General features: G+C 39.7%; 2 protein-coding genes across 2 annotated transcripts in view; one reads left to right on the top strand and one right to left on the bottom strand.

Moving 5' to 3' along the window:
* Positions 1 to 18,475, bottom strand: part of CUNH4orf17 (chromosome unknown C4orf17 homolog) — a 33,426-nt gene extending 14,951 nt beyond the window's left edge. Inside the window, 2 exon segments of the mRNA XM_007472352.1 lie at positions 1,698 to 1,841; positions 18,374 to 18,475. Coding sequence (XP_007472414.1) covers positions 1,698 to 1,841; positions 18,374 to 18,475 — 246 coding nt within the window.
* A 584-nt stretch (positions 18,476 to 19,059) lies between these two features.
* LOC103072605 (alcohol dehydrogenase class 4 mu/sigma chain) overlaps positions 19,060 to 27,165 on the top strand; it is a 20,266-nt gene continuing 12,160 nt past the window's right edge. Inside the window, 6 exon segments of the mRNA XM_007463824.1 lie at positions 19,060 to 19,234; positions 23,195 to 23,226; positions 24,612 to 24,713; positions 25,981 to 26,121; positions 26,735 to 26,817; positions 26,906 to 27,122. Coding sequence (XP_007463886.1) covers positions 19,060 to 19,234; positions 23,195 to 23,226; positions 24,612 to 24,713; positions 25,981 to 26,121; positions 26,735 to 26,817; positions 26,906 to 27,122 — 750 coding nt within the window.

The following is a 27,165-nucleotide window of genomic DNA, read 5'->3' as shown; positions in this document are numbered from 1 at the left end:
AGTTGTCAACAAGACAGACAAGATCTCTTACTTCAAAGAGCTTACATTTTAGTGGATTTTATATCAACTGATGGCCAATTAAGTCAATATACTTAAGGTGGAAGATACTTTTCAGAGGAAACCTTTTTAATAGATGCCTACAAGGCCAGTTCTATAGAATCATGCTGGTCTATTGATATGCCCAAGGAAGCAAGAAAGCCTTACCAAAACTGCACTCAGCTTGTTCTTTAGTTGAATCAAAAGCCTATGTGGTTAGCTGATTTTCTATAGTTCCACTTTGATCTTGGTAGCACTTTTCCATTTAACTTATTTATTCAACATTCAATAAATACTCATTTAATAATTGCTAGGCATCTTGCACTTATCTAGGCATGAAAGATAAAGCAGTAACCAAGACAGACAAGTATGAGATCATATAAGACTTAAATTTTACTGCATATGGAGTGGGTAGGCAGAGACAATATTGAAACAAATAAATAAATATGAACAATTTAGATATAGAAAAAAGGCAAAAAATAACAAAGGGCAATGAGATAAAAACTACGTTCAGTTGGGTGGTCAGGGAAAGTATTGGCGTGGCCAAAAAGTTCATTCAGGTTTTTCTATGACATCTTATGGAAAAACCCAAACTAACTTTTTGGCCAACCCAATATTCCTAAGAAAGTGATATTAAAACTGAGACCTTAAAAATAAAATGAGAGGATCAAGAAGAAAAGAGCTCTTAGTATAGGAAAGCTCCTAAGGTGAAAATGAGTAAATTATAGGAAGATCAGTGGTGCCAGAGTGCAGTGGGGCAGGTGAATAGTGATTTTGAAGACTCTGCATAAACACAAATCAGGTCTGAAGATACTCTCTCTTCTTTTTCTCTTTTCCTTTTATTCTCCTTCACAATTTTAATCATCAGCATAAATTATATGCACTGCCAGTGTTATGCTTTACTTTTAAAATAGTTCCTTATCAGGATTATTTAAAAACAATTTGTAAAACATGCTCTGTTATTTGTCATTGCTATCACAGAAAATTATTATTTAAAACTTCTACCAGAGTCATCATTACAATATTTTGACCTTTAATTCATTGTACTGGATCTTACAGTGAGGCAATGCTGATGTTTCCAAAAGGATCTAAAGAAGGAAAACAAAGAATGGCAGATGACAGATATCAGCTGATTGATTTATTTTTGATTATATGTCATTCTCAGAAATAACTGTGGCTGGAGAAAACTTTCCAGTTGTCTGATATGACATATTACTATAAATATAACTAAGTTTATAACCCCATGCAGAAAAAGTTGGAGGAAACGGTTTTCTACAGATAAGAGGGAGAGATGAGTGTTGACTGGAGGAATCTCTGCCTTAAAATATGTGAAGGAAATGTACAGGAAATGGCAAGAAGTTGGGGGTAATGCCTCTCAAGCATTAGGAAGACATGGGAAGAATAGGGCTGAGTTCCTTTGGAAAAGGCCAAGATTTTCATTATGTGTAAACCAAAGATTGTGTTTCTATAAGAATGACAGGATTCCAGGGAGAATCTGCAAGTGAAAAATAGGAGCAGGACTTGGATTTCAGGCTAAGTAGTTTTAAATCAATTCAGTTGTCAATGGGAACCATTAAAGAGTTTTAAGGATGCTAGTGATGTGATTTTTTTGTATATTCATGCTGTTCTCAAGTTGAAGATTTAATAAACCTGCCTCTTACTTTGATTTCCTGATCCAGACAGTTTGGTATGCAAACAGTGTGCTCTTTGATGGCAGTCTTGGTATTCATTACCTCTGAAGAACAAGAGCCAGCAGTAGAGCATACCTTTGGAGGTGACGGTGGATTTTTTACCTTAATTTCATCCTAAATCAAAGGTATAATATAATCAATATGCATTTGCATCCACTTATATTTTCTATGAAAATTGAATGTAAAATGAATGAGAAATATTGTAGTTAATTGAGACACATACATGAAAGTAAAAAGAGGCTAGTTTTAATCCTCCCTTAAAAAGCTAATTATCAAATATTTACATATGGAGACAGAACAAATAGTGATATATTATTTACTTTTCATGAAACCATTTTAAACCTTTGGTGTAACAGATAATAATTTTGTAATATTTAATGTGCAACCATTACTATCTTGCTGCTCCTGATAACAATCAATTCATGACACATGAGATTTTCTGTTGAGATAGGAAGTTTTCTTTTATGACTGGAAAAAGTCAGCCAAGAGGTTATATGCTGTGAAGAAACTACATGGTATGAACTGCTGCTTCCTGGCTCTGCTAAATGGCAGCTGAGAGCTGGTGAATTAGAGGAGTGAACTCAACTACTTCCCTTGTTTAGTTGCAAAAGGAAACAGAAAGGCTATTTTCTTGTTCTGGGAGGTGAATATACTGTTTGCAATTTTTAAAAAAATCTGTGTGTCTATTCCAAGAAAGGATTTTTAATCTTCAGAAGTGAGTGATATATAAAGATACACAGAAGCTGTGGGCTGAATGTGTCAACAACCAGGGACTGTAATGATTAGAATTGATACAATATTTAACTATTGATGTTTAGTGAAAATAAAGCTATATTGTATATAGAGGCATTCTTCTGTTAAGGTTTATTATGTAGACTTCTTGTTAGGGGGAAGAGCAATATAATATATATATATAGAGGCATTCTTCTGTTAAGGTTTATTATGTAGACTTCTTGTTAGGGGGAAGAGCAATATATATATATATATATACACACACACACACACATACATTTACATAATGTATATATATATGCATATATGTGTGTATACATATATACACACATATATGTCTATGTATATATATATACTTATATATGTCTATGTATATATACACATATATATGTCTGTGTGTGTGTGAACCATATCTATATGTGCGTATAATTTTTTAGTTGAACACAACTAAAAAAGCAGATTACATTTTTTTTTAAAATTTAAACTGTTGAGGCATGAATAACATAGGGATTAATAGGTCAAAAGGTGGAGCAGAAATGAGACACTTGAGGTGTAGGGTGTACAGTAGCCATTTTTTCCCCTGAGGTCATTATCTGACCCTAGAGAATGAAAACTTTCCTTTTGACGGCCTTAAAATCCTGAAAGAACTCAAAGCTCAGGAACCAAATAAAGGGAAACAAGGGTCTATACCCTCAAGGTCAAGGTGACCCAGAAATGCAAAGTTCTTGAAGAAATATAGCCTGAGATTAAGGTTTGAACTTGGCTAAATTGGTCTAGGCTGGTAGGGCCTCTGGGTTCCTACAGAAGCAAGCACCAATTCTCTGCAAGAAAATGCACTTATCATGAGTTTCAGATTCCTACAAATGATTTTTCATGCATAATCTCTAGCAGTTAAATCATGAGTCAAAGAAGTAATTATAATGTGAATTAGAAAAAAGGACTTGCCGGCAAGATGGGGGAATAGAAGGACGTGAGCTCATCCTATTTTACAAAAACACCAAAATCACAACTACTGCTGAACAACCATTGATTAAAAAAAAATGCTGGAACTTACCAAAAAAGATATCCTACATCCAAAGACAAAGAAGCCACAATGAGATGGTAGGAAGGGTGCAAGCATGATAAAATAAAATCCCATATCTTCTGGGTGGGTGACCCACAAACCGGAAAATAATTATTCTACAGAAGTTCTCCCACAGGAGTGAAAGTCCTGAGCCCCATGTCAGGCTTCCCAGCCTGGGCGTTTGGCAACAGGAGAAGGACCCCCTGCAGAGAATCTGGCTTTGAAGGCCAGCAGGTTTGATTGCAAGAATTCCACAGGACTAGTGGAAACAAACTCCACTTTTCAAGGGTGCACACAACATCTAGTGTGCACCAGGCCCAAGGGAAAAAAGCAGTGACCTCATAATGGGCCAGACTTACCTGCTGGTATTGGAGGGTCTCCTGAGGAGACTGGGGGTGGCTGTGGCTCACTGCAGGGACAAAGACACTGGCAGCAGTAGCTGTGGCAAGTACTCATTGGCATGAGCTCTCCTGGAGGCTGCCATTTCCCACCAAGACCTCGCCCCACGCAAAACTAGTAGACTGCAGTGTTGGGACACCTCAGGCCAAAAAACCAACAGGGAAGGAACAGAGCCCCACCCATCAGCAGACAGACTGTTTAAAGTCTTCCTGAGCACAGCCCTGCTCACCAGAGGGACATGACCCAGCTCCACCCACCAGTGGGCAGGAACCAGGCCCTCATACCAGCAAGCCTGAACAAGCCTCTTAGACAGCCTCACCCACCAGAGAGAAGACAGCAGAAGCAAGAAGAACTAGAACCCTGCAGCCTGTAGAACAGAAACCACAATCACAGAAAGCTAGACAAGATGAGATGGCAGAAGAATATGTCCCAGACGAAGTAACAAGATAAAACCCCAGAAGAACAGCTAAGTGAAGTGGAAATAGGCAATCTACTGGAAAAAGAATTCAGAGTAATGATAGTGAACATGATTCAGAGTAACGATAGTGAACATGATCCAACATAATAGTGAACATGATCTTTTTTTTTTTGGAACATTCTTTTTTTGAGAAAGACTGGGGGCACAGATTGAGAAGATACAAGAAATTTTGACAAAGACCTAGAAGAACTAAAGAACAAACAAACAGAGATGAACAATACACTATCTGAAATGAAAAATACACTAGAAGGAATCAATAGCAGAATAACCGAGGCAGAAGAACAGATAAGTGACCTGGGAAGATAGAATGGTGGAAATCACTGCCACAGAACAAAATAGAGGAAAAAGAATGAAAAGAAATGAAGACAGTCTAAGAGACCTCTGGGACAACATTAAATGCACCAACATCAGCATTATAGGAGTCCCAGAAGGAGAAGAGACAGAGAAAGAACCAGAGAAAATATTGGAAGATAATAGCTGAAAACTTCCTCAACATGGGAAAGGGAACAGTCACCCAAGTCCAGGAAGTGCAGAGAGTCTCAGGCAGAATAAACCCAAGTAGGAACATGCCAAGGCACTTAGTAATCAAATTGACAAAAATTAAAGACAAAGAAAAACAACAAGGGAAAAGCAACAAATAACATAAAAGGAAGCTCCCATAACGTTATCAGCTGATTTCTCAGCAGAAACTTTGCAGGCCAGAAGAGAACGGCATGATATATTTAAAGTGAAGAAAGGGAAGAACCTACAACCAAGAATGTTCTACCCAGCAAGGCTTTCATTCAGATTCAATGGAGAAATCAAAAGATTTACAGACAAGCAAAAGCTAAGAGAATTCAGCACCACCAGATCAGCTTTGCAACAAATACTAAAGGAGCTTCTCTAAGCAGAAAAGAGCCACTACTAGAAACAAGAAAGTTACGAATGGAAAAGCTCACTGATAAAGGCAAACATAAAGTAAATGTAGGAAATCATCTGCACACAAATATGACATCAAAATCAGCAATTGTGAGAAGAGGAGAGCACAAATGCAGGATATTGGAAACACTTGAAATTAAAAGACCAGCAACTTAAAACAATCTTGTTTATATACAGACTGCTATATCAAATCCTCATGGTAACTGCAAACCAAAAATCTACAATAAATACACACACAAAAAAGAAAAATGAATCCAAACACAACACTAAAGTTAGTCATCAAATCACAAGAGAAGAGAACAAAAGAGGAAGGAAGGCAAAAAGACCTACAAAAACAAATCCAAAACAATTTAAAAAATGGCAATAGGAACGTACATATCGATAATTGCCTTAAATGGAAATGGATTAAATGCTCCAACCAAAAGACATAGACTGGCTGAATGGATACAAAAACAAGACCTGTAAATATGCTGTCTGCAAGAGACCCACTTCAGATCTAGGGACACATACAGACTGAAAGTGAGGGTATAGAAAAAGGTATTCCATGCAAATGGAAATCAAAAGAAAGTTGGAGTAGCAATTCTCATATCAGAAAAAATAGACTTTAAAATAAATACTGTTACAACAGACAAAGAAGGACACTATGTAATGATAAAGGGATCAAGCCAAGAAAAAGATATAATAATTGTAAATATACATGCCCCCAACATAGAAGCACCCCAATATATAAGGCAAGCACTAACAGCCATAAAAGGAGAAACTGAGAGTAACACAATAATAATGGGGGACTTTAACACCCCACTTTCATCAACGGACAGATCATCCAGACAGAAGATCAATAAGGAAACACAGGCCTTAAGTGACATATTAGACCAGATACACTTAATTATATTTATAGAGCATTCCATCCCAGAACAGCAGAACACACATTTTCTCAAGTGCACATGGAACATTCTCCAGGATTGACCAAATGCTGGGCCACAAAGTGAGCCTCAGTAAATTTAAGAAAACTGAAATCATATCAAGCATCTTTTCTGACCACAATGCTATGAGATTTGAAATCAACTACAGGAAAAAAAAAATGTAAAAAAAAAAACACACACACACACACACACAAACACGTGGAAGCTAAACAATATTCTACTAAGCAACCAAGGGATCACTGAAGAAATCAAAAAATACTGAGACACAAATGAAAACAAAAGCATGATGATTCAAAACCTATGGGATGTGACAAAAGTGGTTCTAAAAGAGAAGTTTATAGCAATACAATCTTACCTCAGGAAACAAAAATCACAAATACACAACCTAGTCTTACACCAAAAGCAACCAGAGAGAAAAGAACAAACAAAACCCAAAGTTAGTAGAAGGAAAGAAATTATAAAGATCAGAGCAGAAATCAAAGAAATAGAAATGAATAAAACAATAGAAAAGACCAATGAAACTAAAAGCTGGTTCTCTGAAAAGATAAACAAAATTGATAAACCTTTAGCCAGACTTATCAAGAAAAAAATGGAGAGGGCTCAAATCAGTAAGTTTAGAAATGAAAAATGAGAAGTTACAACAGACACCATAGAAATACAAAGGATCATAAGAGACTACTGCAAGCAACTGTTTGCCAATAAAATGGACAACCTGGAAGAAATGGACAAATTATTAGAAACGTAAAATCTCCAAAGACTGAACCAAGAAGAAATAGAAAATATGAACAGACCAATTACCAGTACTGAAATTGAAACTGTGATTTTAAAACTACCAAAAAACAAAAGTTTAGGACCAGTTGTCTTCACAGGTGAATTCTATCAAACATTTAGAGAAGAGTTAGCACCTATACTTCTGAATCTATTCCAAAAAATTGCAGAGGGAGGAACACTCCCAAACTTATTCTATGAGGCCACTAGCACCCTGTTACCAAAACCAGACAAAATATACCACAAAAAAAAGAAAATTACAGGCCAATATCACTGATGAATATAGACGCAAAAATCCTCAACAAAATACTAGCAATCCAAATCCAAAAATACATTAAAAGGACCATACACTATGGTCAAGTGGGATTTATCCCAGTGATGCAAGGATTTTTCAATATCTGAAAATCAATCAGTGTGATACATCACATCAACAAATAGAAGAATAAAAACCATATGATCATCTCAATAGATGCAGAAATATCTTCTATCCAATAGCTATTTTGTAGCAGAAAAAGCTACAAAATTCAACATCAACTTATGATAAAAACTCTTCAGAAAGTGGGCATAGAGGGAACATACCTCAGCATAAAAAAAGGCCATATATGACAAACCCACAGCTAACATCATACTCAATTGTGAAAAGCTGAAAGCATTTCCTCTAAGATCAGGATCAAGACAAGGATGTCCACTCTCACCACTTTTATTCAACATAGTTTTGGAAGTCCTAACTATAGCAATCAGAGAATAAAAAGAAATAAAAGGAATCCAAACTGGAAAAGAAGTAAAACTGTCATTGTTTGCAGATGACATGATACTATACATAGAAAATCCTAAATGCACCACCAGAAAACTACTAGAGCTCACCAATGAATTTGGGAAAGTTGCAGGATACAAAATTAATACACAGAAATCTGTTGCAGTTCTATATGCTAACAACAAAAGGTCAAGAAGAGAAATGAAGGAAACAATCCTATTTATCATCACATCAAAAAGAATAAAATACCTAGGAAGAAAACCAACATAAGGAAGCAAAAGACCTATACTCCAAAAACTATAAGATGCTGATGAAAGAAATCAAAGATGACACAAACAGATGGAAAGATATCCCATGGAAAGCAATCTCCAGCTTCAGTGCAATCCATATCAAATTACCAATGGCATTTTTCACAGAACTAGAACAAAAAATCTTAAAATTTGTATGGAGATACAAAAGAACCCAAATAGCCAAAGCAATCTTTAGAAGGAAAAATGGAGCTGGAGGAATCAGGCTCCCTGACTGCAGACTATACTACAAAGCTACAGTCATCAAAACAATACGGTACTGGCACAAAAACAGAAATATAGATCAATGGGACAGGATAGAAGCGCAGAAATAAACCCATGCACCTATGGTCAATTAATCTATGACAAAGGAGGCAAGACTATACAATGGAGGAAAGACAGTCTCTTCAATAAATGGTGCTGGAAACCCTGGACAGCTACACATAAGAAAATGAAATTAGAACATTTTTAACACCATACACAAAAATAAACTCAAAATGGATTAAAGACTTAAATGTAAGACTGAATAGTATAAAACACTTAGAGGAAAACATACGTAGAACACACTTGAACATAAATCACAGCAAGACCTTTTTTGGCCCACCTCCTAGAGTAATGGAAATAAAAACAAAAATAAACAAATGGGACCTAATTAAACTTAAAAGCTTTTTCACAGCAAAGGAAACTGTAGATAAAATTAAAAAACGACCCATAGAATGGGAGAAAATATTTGCCAATGACTGAGACTGACAAGGGATGAGTCTCCAAATTTTACAAACTACTCATGTGGCTCAATATCAAAAAAAAAACCCAAAAAAACAAAAAACCCAGTTCAAAAAATGGGCAGAAGACCTACATAGAGGTTTCTCTAAAGAAGACAAACAGATGGTCAAGAGGCACATGAAAAGATGCTCAGTATTACTAATTATTAGAGAAATGAAAATCAAAACTACAGTGAGATACAGCAGAAACGAACACAATATTTAAAGCAATTATACTCCAATAAAGATGTTTAAAAAAAAAAAACTACAATGAGGTATCACCTCACACCGGTCAGAAAGGCCATCACCAAAAAATCTACAAATAATAAATGCTGGAGAGGGTATGGAGGAAAGGGAACCCTCCTACACTGTTTGTGGGAATGTAAATTGGTACAGGCACTATGGAGAACAGTATGGAGGTTCCTTAAAAAACTAAAAATAGGGGGGGCCCTGAACCAAGATGGCAGAGTAGAAGGACGTGCTCTCACTCCCTCTTGTGAGAACACCAGAATCACAACTAGCTACTGGACAATCATCAACAGGAAGACACTGGAACTCACCAAAAAAAGATACCAGACATCCAAAGACAAAGGAGAAGCCACAATGAGATGGTGGGAGGGGCACAATCACGGTAAAATCAAATCCTGTAACTGCTGGGTGGGTGACTCACAGACTGGAGAACACTTAGACCACAGAAGTCGACCCACTGGAGTGAAGGTTCTGAGCTCCACACCAGGCTTCCCAACCTGGGGGTCCAGCAACGGGACGAGGAATTCCTAGAGAATCAGATGTTGAAAGCTAGCGGGATTTGATTGCAGGACTTCAACAGGACTAGGGGAAACAGAGACACCACTCTTGGAGGGCACACACAAAGTAGTGTGCACATCAGAACCCAGGGGAAGGAGCAGTGACCCCAGGGGAGACTGAATGAGACCTACCTGCTAGTGTTGGAGGGTCTCCTGCAGAGGCAGGGGGTGGCTGTGGCTCACCGTGGGGACAAGGACACTGGCAGCAGAAGTTCTGGGAAGTACTCCTTGGCGCGAGCCCTCCCAGAGTCTGCCATTAGCCCCAACAAAGAGTCCAGGTAGGATCCAGTGTTGAGTTGCCTCAGGCCAAACAACCAACAGGGAGGGAACCCAGCCCCACCCAACAACAGTCAAGTGGATTAAAGTTTTACTGAGCTCTGCCCACCACCAGTCCCTCCCATCAAGCCTCTTAGATAGCCTCATCCACCAGAGGTCAGACAGCAGAAGCAAAAAGAATTACAATCCTGCAGCCTGTGGAACAAAAACCACATTCACAGAAAGACAAGATGAAAAGGCAGAGAGCTATGTACCAGATGAAGGAACAAGGTAAAACCCCAGAAAAACAACTAAATGAAGTGGAGATAGGCAACGTTCCAGAAAAAGAATTCAGAATAATGATAATGAAGATGATCCAGGACCTCGGAAAAAGAATGGAGGCAAAGATCGAGAAGATGCAAGAAATGTTTAACAAAGACCTAGAAGAATTAAAGAACAAACAAACAGAGATGAACAATACAATAACTGAAATGAAAACTGAACTAGAAGGATTCAATAGCGGAATAACTGAGGCAGAAGAATGGATAACTGACCTGGAAGACAGAATGATGGAATTCACTGCTGTGGAACAGTCCCTTCCCTTTTTTTTTTTTTTGCGGTACGCAGGCCTCTCACTTTTGTGGCCTCTCCTGTTGCAGAGCACAGGCTCCGGACGCACGGGCCCAGCCACTCAGTGGCATGTGGGATCTTCCTAGACTGCGGCATGAACCCGCGTCCCCTGCATCAGCAGGCAGACTCTCAACCACTGCGCCACCAGGGAAGCCCCCAGCTTTCTTTTGATTACCATTTGCATGGAATACTTTTTCTATCCCCTCACTTTCAGTCTGTATGTGTCCCTAGGTCTGAAGTGGGTCTCTTGTAGATAACATATATGCGGGTATTTATTTTGTACCCATTCAGCCAGTCTATGTCTTTTGGTGGGAGCATTTAATCCGTTTACATTTAAGGTAATTATTGATATGTATGTTCCTATTACCATTTTCTTAATTGTTTTGTGTTTGTTTTTGTAGGTCTTCTCCTTCTCTTGTGTTTCTTGCCTATAGAAGTTCCTTTAGCATTTGTTGTAGAGCTGGTTTGGTGGTGCTGAATTCTCTTAACTTTTGATTGTCTGTAAACGTTTTAATTTCTCCATCAAATCTGAATGAGCTCCTTGCTGGGTAGAGTAATCTTGGTTTTAGCTTTTTCCCTTTGATCACTTTAAATATGTCCTGCCACTCCCTTCTGGCTTGCAGAGTTTCTGCTGAAAGATCAGTTGTTAACCTTATGGGGATTCCCTTGTGTGTTATTTGTTGTTTTTCCCTTGCTGCTTTTAATATGTTTTCTTTGTATTTAATTTTTGACAGTTTGATTAATATGTGTCTTGGTGTATTTCTCCTTGGATTTATCCTGTATGGGACTCTCTGTGCTTCCTGGACTTGATTAACTATTTCCTTTCCCATATTAGGGAAGTTTTCAACTATAATCTCTTCAAATATTTTCTCAGTCCCTTTCTTTTTTTCTTCTTCTTCTGGAACCCCTATAATTCAAATGTTGGTGCATTTAATGTTGTCCCAGAGGTTTCTGAGACTGTCCTCAGTTCTTTTCATTCTTTTTTCTTTATTCTGCTCTGCAGTAGTTATTTCCACTATTTTATCTTCCAGGTCACTTATCCGTTCTTCTGCCTCATTTATTCTGCTATTGATCCCATCTAGAGTATTTTTCATTTCATTTATTGTGTTGTTCATCATTGTCTGTTTCATCTTTATTTCTTCTAGGTCCTTGTTAACTGCTTCTTGCATTTTGTCCATTCTATTTCCAAGATTTTGGATCATCTTTACTATCATTATTCTGAACTCTTTTTCAGGTAGACTGCCTATTTCCTCTTCATTTGTTAGGTCTGGTGCCTTTTTATCTTGCTCCTTCATCTGCTGTGTGTTTTTCTGTCTTCTCATTTTGCTTATCTTACTGTGATTGGGTTCACCTTTTTGCAGGCTGCAAGTTCGTAGCTCCCGTTGTTTTTGATGTCTGTCTCCAGTGGCTAAGGTTGGTTCAGTGGGTTGTGTAGGCTTCCTGGTGGAGGGGACTAGTGGCTGTGTTGTGGTGTATGAGGCTAGATCTTGTCTCTCTAGTGGGCAGGTCCACGTCTGGTGGTGTGTTTTGGGGTGTAGAAGCATACACATACACACTCACAAAAAGAGAAAAAGGAAAACAAAAATATATATATATATATATATATATGTATATCTGTATTTAAAAAAAAGGGAACAGAGCAACCAAATCAATAAACAAATTTACCAATGATAATAAACTCTAAATACTAAACTAAGATAAACTTAAAAGCAGAAACCAGTCAGTCGCATAGAGCAAACCCTGTCTATAGTTGCTCCCAAAGTCCACTGCATCGATTTGGTATGATTCGTTGTCTATTCATGTATTCCACAGATGCAGGGTACATCAAGTTGATTGTGGGCGTTTAATCCGCTGCTCCTGAGGCTGCTGGGAGAGATTTCCCTTTCTCTTCTTTGTTCGCACAGCTCCCGGGGCTCAGCTTTGGATTTGGCCCCGCCTCTGCATGTAGGTCACCTGAGGTCTTCTGACTCACTCAGGCCGGGGGTAGGGAGGGGTACGGATGAGGGGCGAGCCTGTGGCGGCAGAGGCCGGCGTGACGTTGCACCAGCCTGAGGCGCGCCGTGCGTTCTCCCGGGGAAGTTGTCCCTGGATCACGGGACCCTGGCAGTGGCGGGCTGCACAGGCTCCCTGGAGGGGAGCTGTGGAGAGTGACCTGTGCTCGTACACAGACTTCTTGGCGGCGGCAGCAGCAGCCTTAGCGTCTCATGCCTGTCTCTGGGGTCCGCACTGATAGCCGTGCCTCGCGCCCGTCTCTGGAGCTCCTTTAAGCGGCGCTCTGAATCCCCTCTCCTCGCGCACCAGGAAACAAAGAGGCAAGAAAAAGTCTCTTGCCTCTTCGGCAGCTCCAGACTTTTCCCCGGACTCCCTCCCGGCTAGCCGTGGCGCACTAACCCCCGGCAGGCTGTGTTTGCGCCGCCAACCCCAGTCCTCTCCCTGCGCTCCGACTGAAGCCCGAGCCTCAGCTCCCAGCCCCGCCCGCCCCGGCGGGTGAGCAGACAAGCCTCTCGGGCTGGTGAGTGCCGGTCGGCCCCGATCCTCTGTGCGGGAATCTCCCCGCTTTGCCCTCCGCACCCTGTGGCTGCGCTCTCTTCCGCGGCCCCGAAGCTCCCCCTCCGCCACCCGCAGCCTCCACCCGCGAAGGGGCTTCCTAGTGTGTGGAAACCTTTCCTCCTTCACGGCTCCCTCCCACTGGTGCAGGGCCCGTCCCTATCCTTTTGTCTCTGTTTATTCTTTTTTCTTTTGCCCTACCCAGGTACGTGGGGGGCTTCTTACCTTTTGGGAGGTCTGAGGTCTTCTGCCGGCGTTCAGTAGGTGCTCTGCAGGAGTTGTTCCACGTGTAGATGTATTTCTGGTGTATCTGTGGGGAGGAAGGTGATCTCCGCGTCTTACTCCCCCGCCATCTTGAAGGTCTCCCTCCAGAGTGCTTCTTAATTGTTCTCCTGGCTCTGAGAAGAGATGTTTCATTCATCAGAAGAAGCGCTATGCATTTGATGTTTAAGGGTTCATTAAAAAGGTTGAACGAGCATTCTCTGTCGTTTGCATATCCACATTAGATATTTCACAGATATTGAAAGGTTAGGGTGATAGTTTATTTCTAACTTTTTGTTTAATGAAGGAAAAATTACTGTAGGGTGTGAATAGAGAAAAGGGGGAAAACGAGCGTTGGTGTGCCCTTTTAAAAAAAGTTAGAGAATACCTAAAGTTGTCGAAGGAATATATCAGGGTGGTTGGGTGGGTTGTTTGTTTGTTTGAGGGCAAGAGGGGATTCAAGATTGTTTTCAAACTGATGTTGCTACTCCAACTCTACCAATTCCCTCCTTAAAGAGATTTTTATTCCAGTCACAAGGTTAAAGTTCCATGTTCACCACTAGGTGGCGGCAACATGCCATCCACAGACTTGGCTGTGTCCAGGTCAGCAAGAGCATGAAGAGCCAGAATGGAGGCAGCAACTGCTGTGGTCAGTTTCCTAAACTAATAAACACTTTAGAAGGTAAAACTCAATGAAGACTTATGTATAGTCCTTTCAAAAAGATACTCTTGATAAATTGGAACATCTGCTTCCACCAGTAGATTGCTTTCACTAGTGGAGTTGACATTCTACCTCTTGGATAAGCAGAATGAACAATTAAAATAATTTCTACAAAACTGTCTTACAGAAATGTGAGCTACCATTGACTCAAGTTATTATTTCAGGTTTACTACATTTAGAAACATGATTCTCAGTCCTGGGTGTACCAACGAATTACTTGGGGATTTTTTTTCCCAGGAGGCTTTCCATATATATGGGTAGAATCCACCCCCTGTGATAGCACAATAAATATTTACTGAATGCATGAGTGAATAAAAGAATACATAGGACAGGTAGGGAGTTGATGAGAACAAAGGGTACTGCCAGACTCTTTTGGCTGGACCATGCACTGGCCTGGAGAAAGCACAGCAAAGCTCCCAGCAGTGACAGCCATGGTGCTTCCAGAAAAGTTGCAGTTTGGGTAGTTGCAATAACCCTGAAGGACCTGGACACTAACAGACCTTGTCAAAAGTCAGTAGATTGAGAGTTTCCCCCAGAGAATACTGAGCTTATTAATATCTGGCACTAGGACTCTGTATCCAAGTTGGGAAAAACAGCTCATACGTCTAATCTATGGCTGGTAATCCTAGGGCAAATGTTAGCATCCTAGCCCTAAGATTTTCTAAGTATTTGCTTTCTTTGAAGGCTGATCAGATTGGTCCCTGGCTGGCTGTGGAGCAGAGGAGGGCCACAGGGTGTAGCACAGGGTGACCTCTGCCCAGGATAGTATCTTGCCCCTTGGGGTAAGGCTCAGAGCCCAGGCTGAATATCAGAAGCACCTGAGTAGGTCTGTAAAAATTCTGGGACTCTGAAATAGTACCTGCAATTTGTTTTAAAAAGCCTTTCCTGGTAGGGTGATGCAGAGTCATGGGTGGAAAAAAAAATGGCTGTGGAGCCAGGCCTCCAGCAAGATCTGCTCTGTAGCCAGAGGGTGCTGACTGTTCCTACAGCACTCAGCTGCCCTGTCCCCTGTTCACACTGGGTTCACACAAGGCCTGATTTCAGTACCTCCATCTTGGCCTGAAATGTTACAGTACTGAAGGCAGACTTGACAGCTCAGCTGCTCGTTCATGATCAGCTCGGCATCCTTTTTTTATTCTTAATAGCTGACATTAATTGAACAATGACATGTATCCTAACTATCCTATGAGATAGAAACTACTATTATCCTTATTTCACAGATGAAAGAATTGAGTCTTACGGAGAAGTCTTGGATAGACCACAGAGCTTAGAAATGGCAGAATTGTGACCAGAACCCAGTTGTTTGAAACCAAAGCTTCTGTTCAGCCAAACCTCCTCCAGAACACATTTCTGTTAGCTATGATGGAAAGCCTCGTGGAAGAACCTGATTGATAACTATACACATATATATGTAATATAAACAAAATCTTATGAAGCTTGGAAGCAATACTAGTGGAAGTGTAATAACTATTGTATCACTTCTAGATCTAGCAGGAAATAGATGCTACCTCCAAGCTGAATTATTGAGAAGAGTTTAATAGGTGGTAAGGCTGTGGACAGGATTTTTAAAAAGCAACAAACAAGAAGTGGTCTAGTACCTGGAGTGAGTAAGGGGGGCTTGGGGTGTTGGGAGGTGGGAGAGGGAGCATTCACTGGAACCAGGAGAGGGACAGAGCTGCACAGAGAGGGCCCCTGACAGCGGCTGTGGCCTTTGCTACAGGGACCCATAGAGAAGCACCTGGGAAATAAATCCTCAACCCGACTCTTTACCTCTTCTTCTGCCTATGATCCCCCCTTGGCCAAAACCCAGCCAGAAGGCAAGAGAGTCCATCAACGTATCCAGTTAGTGAGCCTTCCCTGAGGACAGAGCAGGGAAGAGAGGGAACCGAGGGGAGCAAACAGGTGATACCCAAAAGATTTGTATGAACTTAAAATATGTCTGTAGACATTTGGGTTGAAAAATGAAAAGTATTACACTCCAAAATAATGATTAGCAATCAAAAATAAACAAAATTATCCTGGCAAGTACCTATTACAATGTGCATTTTAATTACATTATCTTCTTCTAACTTTAAAACACCCCTTCAAAGACATGCCTCATTTACTGGGGCTCTGAAAAATGTGGTAACTTGGTTAAAGTATATGGCTAGTACCTGGCCAAGCTCAGTCTCTAACTCCAAAACCTATGATTTTTTTTTCACTCTAAAACACTGAAAATGAACCAAACTGAGTATGTATAAGCCAATCATTTTATCTGGAAAGACCTAAAAAGATGGGAAGAAAAAATATAGTAAATATTTTTTAGATGAATCATTAAGATTTTATAATGGATCATTTAAATATAAAAAAATTAGGTTGTTCAGTCTTATCCCATTTTTCTCTTTAAAAGGAACTATTCCAACCCCATGGTGCACTTGAAAAAGTTAATAATTTGTTTATTCTGATGAATAATTTTAGATCCACCTAATTTGTTTTGTTGACTTTTTCACATCTCTACTGGGGTAGATGGAGAGAGGGAAGAAGCAGAATCTGCATTTACAGAGTGGCTGTGCTTTAGCATGACCTCAGGTTGGGCTTTTTGAACCAGGATTCAAAAAAAGAAAAAAAAAATGGGGAAGGGAAGAGCCCCTGGGCATTGTTGAAGACTGTCACTTCAGATGCCAAGGAGGCCATCTCCTCTCCTTCTTTCATGTTGGCAAAAATGTGGCCATATCTCTGATTTTCAAGCATATTCTGATATAAAATATTGTTTCTCTCTTTCCATAAAGCACTGAAATGTTTCAGAAAATTCCTACTTGAGTGTCCAAATTAAGCTTCCAAGATTAGGTCCGAAGTATTAAAGGGAGTGACATCGCCAGCATCAAAAGCAAACCCTTTATTAGACTGTGTTGATTTTTAATTAGGAAAATAAAATGCAGTGTATTTGGGGCATAATTAAACCTTTTATTTTTAAGTTAGAAGTTTTTTGTTTTGAAATAATCCAGGGCAAGTTGCAGCCTTGTTCTCAGTTTAGTCCTCCCCCACAGGATTATAGCTCAGACTTCATTTAGCCACTAGCTTTTGCATGTTATGCAACCTTGGGTCCTGTCGTCAGTGAGAACTGCCATGCGGCTCCATCGTGTCACATACTGTCATTCCTTGGACCAGAAAAGAAAATCAGGGCCACAGTCCTGCATGTACCAGGGGAGAATTTCCCTTTGCAGTATGGTACATATGCACCTGTGTGTAAAACCAGACTATTTTACTACCTGTTGGACCAAGGGCAGGTTATCTGAAATCTTCAATAGCCAGCTTTTTTAATGCCTTCCTCAAAGTGTCATTGTAAGTTTTCAATTAAAAAAGTCCACGTAAATTGATCATATATTAGTATCTGGCAGGTACTAGGGTTACTTAAATATTAACTTTTGCCCCTATTTCCAGGGCTATCTCCCTAATATGCCCTAAAATAGCAAGCCAGCTGGCATCTATTATAATGGATTGTGGACCCATTCTGATTAATTGGTGCCCATGCCTTTCAGGTTTGATAAATATTCTGAATATTACATCTGTCCATTATGTTCCTCGTGCAGAATCTATTCAAAGTTATAGTGGCAAGCATTATAAATTAATATATTATAAAATTATAAATTGGTATCTAGTTTATCAATTCTTCATGGGTGTGATTCATGTGAATCAGCCTTCAGAGTCTAATCAAACTTAGGCATACTAATAAAATCAAGTTCTTGAACTTGCAAAGCTGAGAAGTTTCTAGACCAAAGATAACCTCGTCACACCACAGCATCCCATGGAGACAGGATTCAACATTCCCCTGGATCTACTCTCTAACCATCTTAACTGATAATGTAAAACACAAGGAGAGCTTCCCTGGCAAACTTAGGCATACTAATAAAATCAAGTTCTTGAACTTGCAAAGCTGAGAAGTTTCTAGACCAAAGATAACCTCGTCACACCACAGCATCCCATGGAGACAGGATTCAACATTCCCCTGGATCTACTCTCTAACCATCTTAACTGATAATGTAAAACACAAGGAGAGGGCTTCCCTGGTGGCGCAGTGGTTGAGAGTCTGCCTGCCGATGCAGGGGACACGGGTTCATGCCCCGGTCCGGGAGGATCCCACATGCTGTGGAGCGGCTGGGCCCGTGAGCCATGGCCGCTGAGCCTGTGCCGCTGAGCCTGTGCGTCCAGAGCCTGTGCTTTGCAACGGGAGAGGCCACAACAGTGAGAGGCCCGCATACCGCAAAACAAACAAACAAACAAAAGAACAAAAAAAACACAAGGCGAGGCTGGGCGGAGCAGCAGGCACGGAAATGGCTGATTCACTCTGAGTGCCACATTCTCACTGTGCCAGGAAGAGAGTTCCCTCTGAATATGGCGTGGACTTTTGCAACGGAGAAGTGGTCTGCGCCTACTTCTGGTGCTAACATTCTGGAATCGTACTCCATGTTTTACCAAGACAAGTCCTGAGGGGAACTCTGGAAGCAAAGTGAGAACAAATCAATGAACCTGACTTAAGGCCATGCAGCGCATCCAGAGCCATCTTTGCCTTCTTTCCAAGGCCATGATCCTGCCTTCTGGTGCTTAGGCAGCACGCTTCCCATTGTTGTGATGGTTTGTGGCTTGTCCTCTGCAAGAAACAATCCCTAGACCCATGGCAGTAATGAAGAACTGCCGGGCCTTGGTGCCTTGAAATTATTTTCAACTCGTCCTTAGCCAGATACATGGCAAAACCAATTTCCCTAACTGTTCTGTTTTTTCTTAAGGGGAGCTCAAGAGGGGCACAAAATGACTTGGATTTATACATTTTCCACAATTCCTGATCTCCTTGAACGGAAATTCTCATCAACCAGCACACTCGGCTGGTGAGCTGAGCACAATGGAGAGTTTATGTGGAGCAGATGGTGAAGCCCTTGCCTTATAATGAAAAATCTGCTCTGGATTCTTTTCCTAGGCAGGGTTTGCATGGAGAAGAAAAATTTTGAAAATGCCAAACATAATCTCACACAGCAGTTCTGAAAACTGGCACAGCATGCCTGAAAAAGGATTAGCAAAATCTTCACCTGTCAGGGTACAGCTGCAGAAACCCCATCTCAACCCTGCTTTCCAGCTTGGCCCCATCCTGGCATGGCTTGGCATAGCGGAAAGATTAAAGGATGAGTTTCAGCTTGCAGCTGGTTGTTTGCCTTACCACCTGAGTTTGGAGTGTTTGAAAAAACAAAGATCAGAGTAAAACTCCACCCTTGAGGTTTGGTTTGCTAAGGCAGAACAAAAATCATTGTGATTCTAGTGACTAGCAGTTGTATGCCATTGGCTACTACAATTGCATAACTATTTCTGCTATTAAGAATGATTCAGCAATAAACGGAGGTCCATTTCCCTGTGCACACAAAGGCTCTTTTCTTACTTTCTTAACCTTAGGGGTATCACTTACTGTAATTTTCATTTACTGAGTGTTCGACAGTTTAATGGGCACTTCTGCACACAGTACTTCACTTCGCCTTCACAACAAGCCCTGAAGTCAGTATAATTTCCTCTCATTGTGAAAATCAGAGCATTTAGTGTCTTTTCATGAGCACTTACCAGTCACTGCTAGAGGTGACAGACAAACCTTGCTCTCCCGACTCCACTAAGTATTCTCACTCCCCTGCTGTCATTATGAGACTGGGTGATGCGAGCCCTGGCTGGGGTCCGTGATACAAGGCTGTTACTGAGAGTGAGGGATCAGAGCTGTGGGAGAGGAGGGCTGACAAGCTGAAGCTAACGGGACCCTGTCCACCACACACACTCACATCACAGCACCTGTGTAGTGACGCAGGTGCACAGAGGGTGACCAGCTCAGCTCCATTTTATTTTTTAGATCAGGTGCTATAAGGTGCCCTGGCTTTAGCACTGAAAAGCCTGTGACTTGGAAACCCCCTCAGTCATGGGCAAACCAGGACGGTTGGTCACCCCCCATATGGATAATATTCTGCCTCTTTGTTTCCACCTAAATATCTGGTAGCATCTCTAGGTTCAGAAGATTCTTAGCCCCAAACTCTTAGGAAATTCTAGAGGCTTCTGGGAACACACAGAGGATCTCAACAAGACAGTTTTTACTGAGCCTGGACTCTGGGTCATTTTGCCCCAAGTGGTTACATTTTAAGTATTTAAAAAATCTAAACCCTTGGTTACCAGTGGGAACCAAGTTAATAACAATGATATTTTCTACTAATTATGAAACAGGCAGTATAGGAAGTGCTTTTGATCGTCACTGCTAATCTTGAACACATAATGTGTTATTATTACTCCCATTTTACAAATGTGGTATTGAGGTCATACATATTCAAGCAAGGCTCCAGACCCTGAACCAGGTGTATCTGACTCCAAAGCCCATATTCCTGCAGCACATTTCTCAAAGTTCTTCCAGGTCCCCTGTACCCTGTCCCAAGCAAATTGGAATTGCATGGCTACTTTGAGATCAGCACCTTTCTTTAGAGGCTCTTGGAAACTTTGGAGTGGAACCAGGCTCACAGCATTTTGGAGATGCAGTACCCTGAGAGACTTGGCTCCAGAATGTCACAGAAACACTTTAAAAAGGGTTTACAGGGGAGATTCAGCTGGTAACTTCTCTAAACCAAAAATTAGGGCTAACTACATTCTATATCATGCAACATGACCATGAACATTTTTATCTCAACTTTTTTTTCTTTAATAGGTTACCTTCCAAATTTCAGTTTTTGACATTTTAACATCCAATCAATTCTCCTGGAGAAGGGATTAGGGCCATAAAGATTTATACAGATATTAAACCTTACACTATTTCCTTATAAAATTTTATTTTTTAGATTAGGTGCTATAAGATTTTGTCAAGGCCTTACGAAGGAGTTTACCAAATGAGTACTTTTTTGTTTGTGCTGATACCACCCATATTGGTACTCTTTTGCCTTTGTTCATAAGTAAACAACTATTTGTTGCTGAGATAAACTTTGGTTTCTTTGGTTTGAAAATTAAAACTCAAAATAGGTGTTTGGTCCACACCTGCTTAACTCTATCTGATAATACCTGTAAGACATGCTGGGTTTCTTCAGTGTTTTGCTGCTAAAAAAATGGTGTTTACAGTCAAGGCTGATCGACTGGTAGTGCTTTTACCTGGTGGATTTAATTTGGCCAGTGAGTTAGAATGACTAATTCTAATTGCTAATTCTATTTTCTTTTCTCATGGACTTTATTTTTTTTTCCTTTTCTTTTCTAAAAAAATATTAGCAATCCCACTCCTGGGCATATATCTAGACAACACTATAATTCAAAATGATACACACACCCCATGTTCATAGCAGCACTATTCACAATATCCGAGACACGGAAACAACCCAAATGTCCATTAACAGGTGAATGGATAAAGAAGATGTGGTCCAGGGACTTCCCTGGTGGTCCAGTGGTTAAGAATCTGCCTCCCCATGCAGGGGACATGGGTTCTATCCGTGGCTGGGGAATTAAGATCCCACATGCTGCAGGGGAACTACTGAGCCTGCGTGCTCTAGAGTCTGCATGCCACAACTTGAGAGCCTGTGTGCCGCAATTACTGAGCTTTTGCACCACAACTAGAGAGAACTTGCGCACTGCAACGGAAGACCCTGCATGCCACAATGACGATCCTGCATGCTGCAACTAAGACCTGAATCAGACACATAAATAAATAAATAAATAATAAAAAAAGATGTGGTCCATATATACAATGGAGTATTATTCAGCCATAGAAAAGAATGAAATAATGTCATTTGCAGCAACATGGATGGACCTAGAGATTGTCATACTGAGTGAAGTAAGTCAGACACAGAAAGACAAATATCATACGATATCACTTATATGTGGAATCTAAAAAAAAGGGGTACAAATGAATTTATTTACAAAAGAGAAGTAGAATCATGGATATAGAAAGCAAACTTATGGTTACCAGGGGATTAGGGAGAGAGGGATAAATTGGGAGATTGGGACTGACATATACACACTACTATATATAAAATAGATAACCAACAAGGACCTGCTGTATAGCACAGGGAATTCTATTCAATATCTTGTAATAACCTATAATGGAAGAGAATGTAAAAAAAAGAATATATCAATATATTTTTATATATCTATGTATAACTGAAAAAATCAACAGTTGTCTTATATCTTAAAGACTACCATTGATTTTTTAAAAATTTCCCTCCTTATATTTTTCCATCCGTATTTTATGTAGCTGTACTCATACAATATATAAATATTTTTATCCTATTTTTCCAACTTAATATAAGCATTTTCCAAATTTATAACAATTTATAAACTTTTAAAATGTCTAATTTCTAGATTTACAGTTCATTTACTCATTTCTCTATTATTATCTACATATTTGTTTACACATATTGTTTACATATTTCCCTTTATAACTAGTGCTGTGATGACCTCTAATATATACTAATATTTTTCTGAATTTACAATTTCCTTAAGCTAGGTTTTTTTAAATGGAATTACCAGGTGAAAGTGTCAAAATATTCTTAAGTAGGGTACAAAGTTTTAGTTATACAAGATGAGCTCTGGAGATTTAATGTATAGCATAGTGATGATAGTTAACAATATTGTATTGTATACTTGAAATTTGCTGAGAGGACAGATCTTAAATTAAACCTTAACACACACACATGAACAAACACATGAAAACACAACAGTTACAATAGTAACTAGGTAGAGGTAATGGATAAGTTATTTAGCTTGATTGTGGTGATCTTTTCACAATGTATACATATATATACATATATACAATGTATACATATATATACATATATATACACAATGTATACATATATCAAAACATCAAGTTATATTCCTTAAACATATACAATTTTTATATGGGAAAGATATCTCAATTAAGTTGCTAAACAAAATGTGACCACTCACAGGAAAAAAGAACCATTTTAGTATCCTGATGTATACTGCAAATTATTTTCCAAAGGTGTTGACATGAATGACACTGCCCATTTCACCACCCCTTTGACAATACATAAGTAAAAAATCATTATCGACCTAACAGAGAATTATCTCATTACTTTTATTTTAAAAAATTTTATAACCAAGGAAAACAAACACTTCACTATATATTTATTAATTTGTATTCTCCTCTTTATGTTCTTTGCGTGTATCTCCAGGTATGAGTAAACTATGTGGGAGGGCAGAAGAGGTAGGAGTGGAAGTTTTAATGCTTTCCCTATCAATTCGATTATGCATTGTATATATCAAAAATGTTAACTCGTCATTTTTGCTTTAAGCTTTTTTCCCTCAGACTACTTGCTTGAATTACTTACATTTGCAAGATTTATTTACTGTTTCTCAACACACAAGATTTTCATTCTTAGATGTTTCCTTTATGACTTTTTCTATCATCCTCAAGCATAAAATTTCCTCCATTCTCCATATATTTGATATTTATGTCTTTACTTATCGATATAATAGCTTGACTTTAAATCTCAACTATTAATCCAGCAGGAACTTGTGTGGGATTGTGGTGTGAGATTTCTAACTTCGAGATTGGCCCACATTGCACTGTGACCCATGACATTTGCCTTGCAGAGGCAGAGGGTGAATGTTAAAGTCACTGATGGCTTTCAGCCTCCCCTCTATTTCCAGCATATCATTTCTCACACTTAATCGCTTGTAAAAGAGCCATGTAACCATCTATCTAAAGGAGATCTCTAGGAGTGGTATGTTAGTCAACAAGATGAGAGATAACTCATTTTGTATCTGAACAAATTAATTAAAATATTTTATACGATTCCTAGACAGATTTGAGGATGGGAAAACAAGAAAAATCTCTCCCTGTCTCCTTCTCCCTCTCTCTCTCTCTCTCTCCCTCCACCCCTCACTGATTTCAATAATGTCAGCAAAATTACTTAATTGAATAACTATACCAAAACCAACTGAACAGCTGGAGGCTACTCACTGAGGATCTCCACCCCTTAGTTTCCACTTCTATAAGATGAGAAGCTTCACCTCGCTTATCTAGACCCATAAGCTGCAAGAACTGGGCTGGGTGCAAAAAAGGATTCAGAGATGCAAAGACACAAATTGAGTCATCCAGGAATCCAGTCTATACATTTCATGACGTTCGTGGCTCCCTTCATCTCTAACCAAGCCAATTTCTAATTTCTTCACCATGGCTACATGATTATACAACAATTAAATACTGGCTTAGATTCTTGCAGATAAATCAACAACATTTTCTGTTTTATAAATTCGCTCTTGTGAATAAGTGATGCATAGATGACATTTTGTTACTTTGAAATTGTAGCCAAAAAACCCTAGCTTAATAAAATATTACGTGACCACAGGCAGCAAAAGCAAAGGGCTGGAAAGTGTGTACCTCAGATCTAGTCCAGCCCTGCTTCCCATGTGCTGTGTGCCCATGGATCCATTATTTAGTGTCTCTGGGCTGCATTTCTCATATATCAAACATGGGTGTACATAAGATGATCTCTAGGGATCTTCTGCCCAGATTTATATTATTTGGAGAGTCTGTAAATGTAAAGACATAATTAGGACCCATTATAACTCTCACCAATTTCTTAGGCTATTAAATGTAAAGCAGCTGTGCTATGGGAACAGAAGAATCCCTTTTCCGTTGAGGAAACAGAAGTTGCCCCATCAAAGGCTAAAGAAGTTTGTAGTAAGGTAATGAGCCTAAGTACATAAGTCTAAAACGTTATCATACCTACTTTGAGTATATCACTGTTGTGAGGTTGGATTCTTAAATAAGGAGATGCTTCCCAAATTTTGGCTATTAGTTCTCATACGTTTTTTTTTTTTTTTTGATGAGGATCTGGTCATACTGAATATAAAATTAATGACTTATTGATTAAAAAACAACCCAGCTAATCTGCTCTATTATAACTTTTATTTGTTGAATTTTTATTGACACAGTGTTTGATAAAAATAGTTAATAATTATGACTAATGTATCAGATAGTATTGAGATTACTTTTCACAAAGAATGAGGAACTCATTTGTGCCTGGAGAAATGACAGATTCCTGGATTTCCCTTCCTGGAGGATTTCCCCCACTCCTTTGAACAGAGCCTAACCATTAGTTTGAACACCAGCTTGTTGAGTAGGCATTGCCATCTATCTTTCTTTGACCATCTCCTGTTACCTGAGCACTGTAGTAACAGTACAGTTTTGCTCACTTCTCTTCTTATATACCATTCCCTCTACCTTTCATCAAGAGGAGGAACTAACTATAAAAATCTACTTTTGTGCTGGCTGTATGGTAACATCTGCCTTATAGTTCCCTCACAAGAGCATCAGTTTACTTCAAAAAGGCACTGAGATTCAAAACAAGGCCAAAGGCAGCAATACTACAAATTCTTAAAGAGAGATTTTTTTTTTAAGTTGCTAAGGGTCTTCTTTTTAAGTTGTTAAGGGTCTTCCTTGCTGCACACAGGCTTTTCTCTAGTTGCGGCGAGCAGGGTCTACTCTTCATTGTGGTACATGGGCTTCCCATTGCTGTGGATTCTCTTGTTGTGGAGCACGGGCGCTAGGCGCGCAGGCTTCAGTAGTTGTGGCATGTGGGCTCAGTAGTTGTGGCTCGCGGGATTGGTAGTTGTGGCTCGCGGGCTCTAGAGCACAGGCTCAGTAGTTGCGGCACATGGGCTTAGTTGCTCCGTGGCATGTGGGATCTTCCCAGACCAGGGATCAAACCCATGTCCCCTGCATTGGCAGGCAGATTCTTAACCACCGTGCCACCAGGGAAGTCCCTTAAAGAGAGAGATTTTGGTCTGATGGTTGACATTCGGCTCAGAATCTCCTAAGAGTCAACACTATTATATGAGACAATCATACTGATTAAACAATTATAATCTTTTCAAGGGACAGATAAATATTCTCCCAACTGTAAAATGACCCGTTCGCTGGTTGGTGCAATGTTCTTTCCTTTGAACCCAGATTTTGGCCACGGGAATCTGTTGGACAAATGAGCACATGACAAAAGGAGCAATAGTGTCTTAGTTTCCAGTGACTGTGGGACATGAAGCCACTTGGGTTGTGGAGAGCATTGGAGAAGGAGTCACTATGGTGAAACCAGGTGTGTAAATGTCAAGTCACAAGTCTGAGATAAGTAGGGTTGACTGTCCTATCAAAGGAAATAGCACAACTAGGAATTATTAGAGAAGCCTTAATGAATTTAGGAGGATAAAAGAATACAAGGAGAATGGATTATATAGAGTGAAGTTTAATTTGGCAAAATCTCAACTTTTAGCAAGCAAATCTGATGGTGCTTGTAAACTTTAGAATACAGGCATACCTTGTTTTATTGCACTTTGCTTTATTGTGCTTCAAAGTGGAACCTTTTTTCCAAACTGAGTCTGTGGCAACCCTGCGTCAAGCAAGTCTGTCAGTGCCATTTTTCCAATAGCATTATTTTTTAATTAAGGTATGTACATTGTTTTTTTAAACACAATGCTATTGCATACTTAATAGACTACAGTATGGTGTAAACATAATTTTTACATGCACTGGAAAACCAAAAAATTTGTGACTCACTTTATTGCGATGCTCTAGAACCAAACCTGTAATATCTCCAAGGTATGCCTCTATTTTTAAGAAGTTCTTGCATGTGGCATGGGCTCAATTCACATTCGTCTATTTCAGCCTTTAATGTTAATTACCAACACCTTATATCATGATGTTTTCCCTCTAGGTGACAGTCATCCTCATCTTTCTGCCTCAGTGTAGAGAATGCAATGCTTGTCGCGACCCAGATGGCAACCTTTGTGTAAGTAGGTTTCAGTCACTTTTCTCTAATGCCATTTAGTTGTTCCTGTGCTAATTTTTGAATTGAATTAATATGAGCATTTGATGTATCAAATAGCATTACTGGTCATGGAGTCCTGGCTGATGGCACCGCCAGATTTACGTGCAGGGGCAAACCAGTCTATCACTTCATGAGCACTAGTACATTTACTGAGTACACGGTGGTGGATGAAACTTCCGTTGCTAAGATCAATGATGCAGCTCATCCTGAGAAAGTCTGTTCAATTGGATGCGGATTTTCCACTGGATATGGGACTGCTATTAAAACTGGCAAGGTAGGGCTTCCCTGGTGGCGCAGTGGTTGAGAGTCCGCCTGCC

Source organism: Lipotes vexillifer, unplaced genomic scaffold (assembly GCF_000442215.2).
Source record: "Lipotes vexillifer unplaced genomic scaffold, Lipotes_vexillifer_v1.1 scaffold49, whole genome shotgun sequence".
Taxonomy (NCBI): domain Eukaryota; kingdom Metazoa; phylum Chordata; class Mammalia; order Artiodactyla; family Lipotidae; genus Lipotes; species Lipotes vexillifer.
Note: the sequence above shows the minus strand (reverse complement) of the source record. Positions and strands in the feature narration are given on the sequence as shown.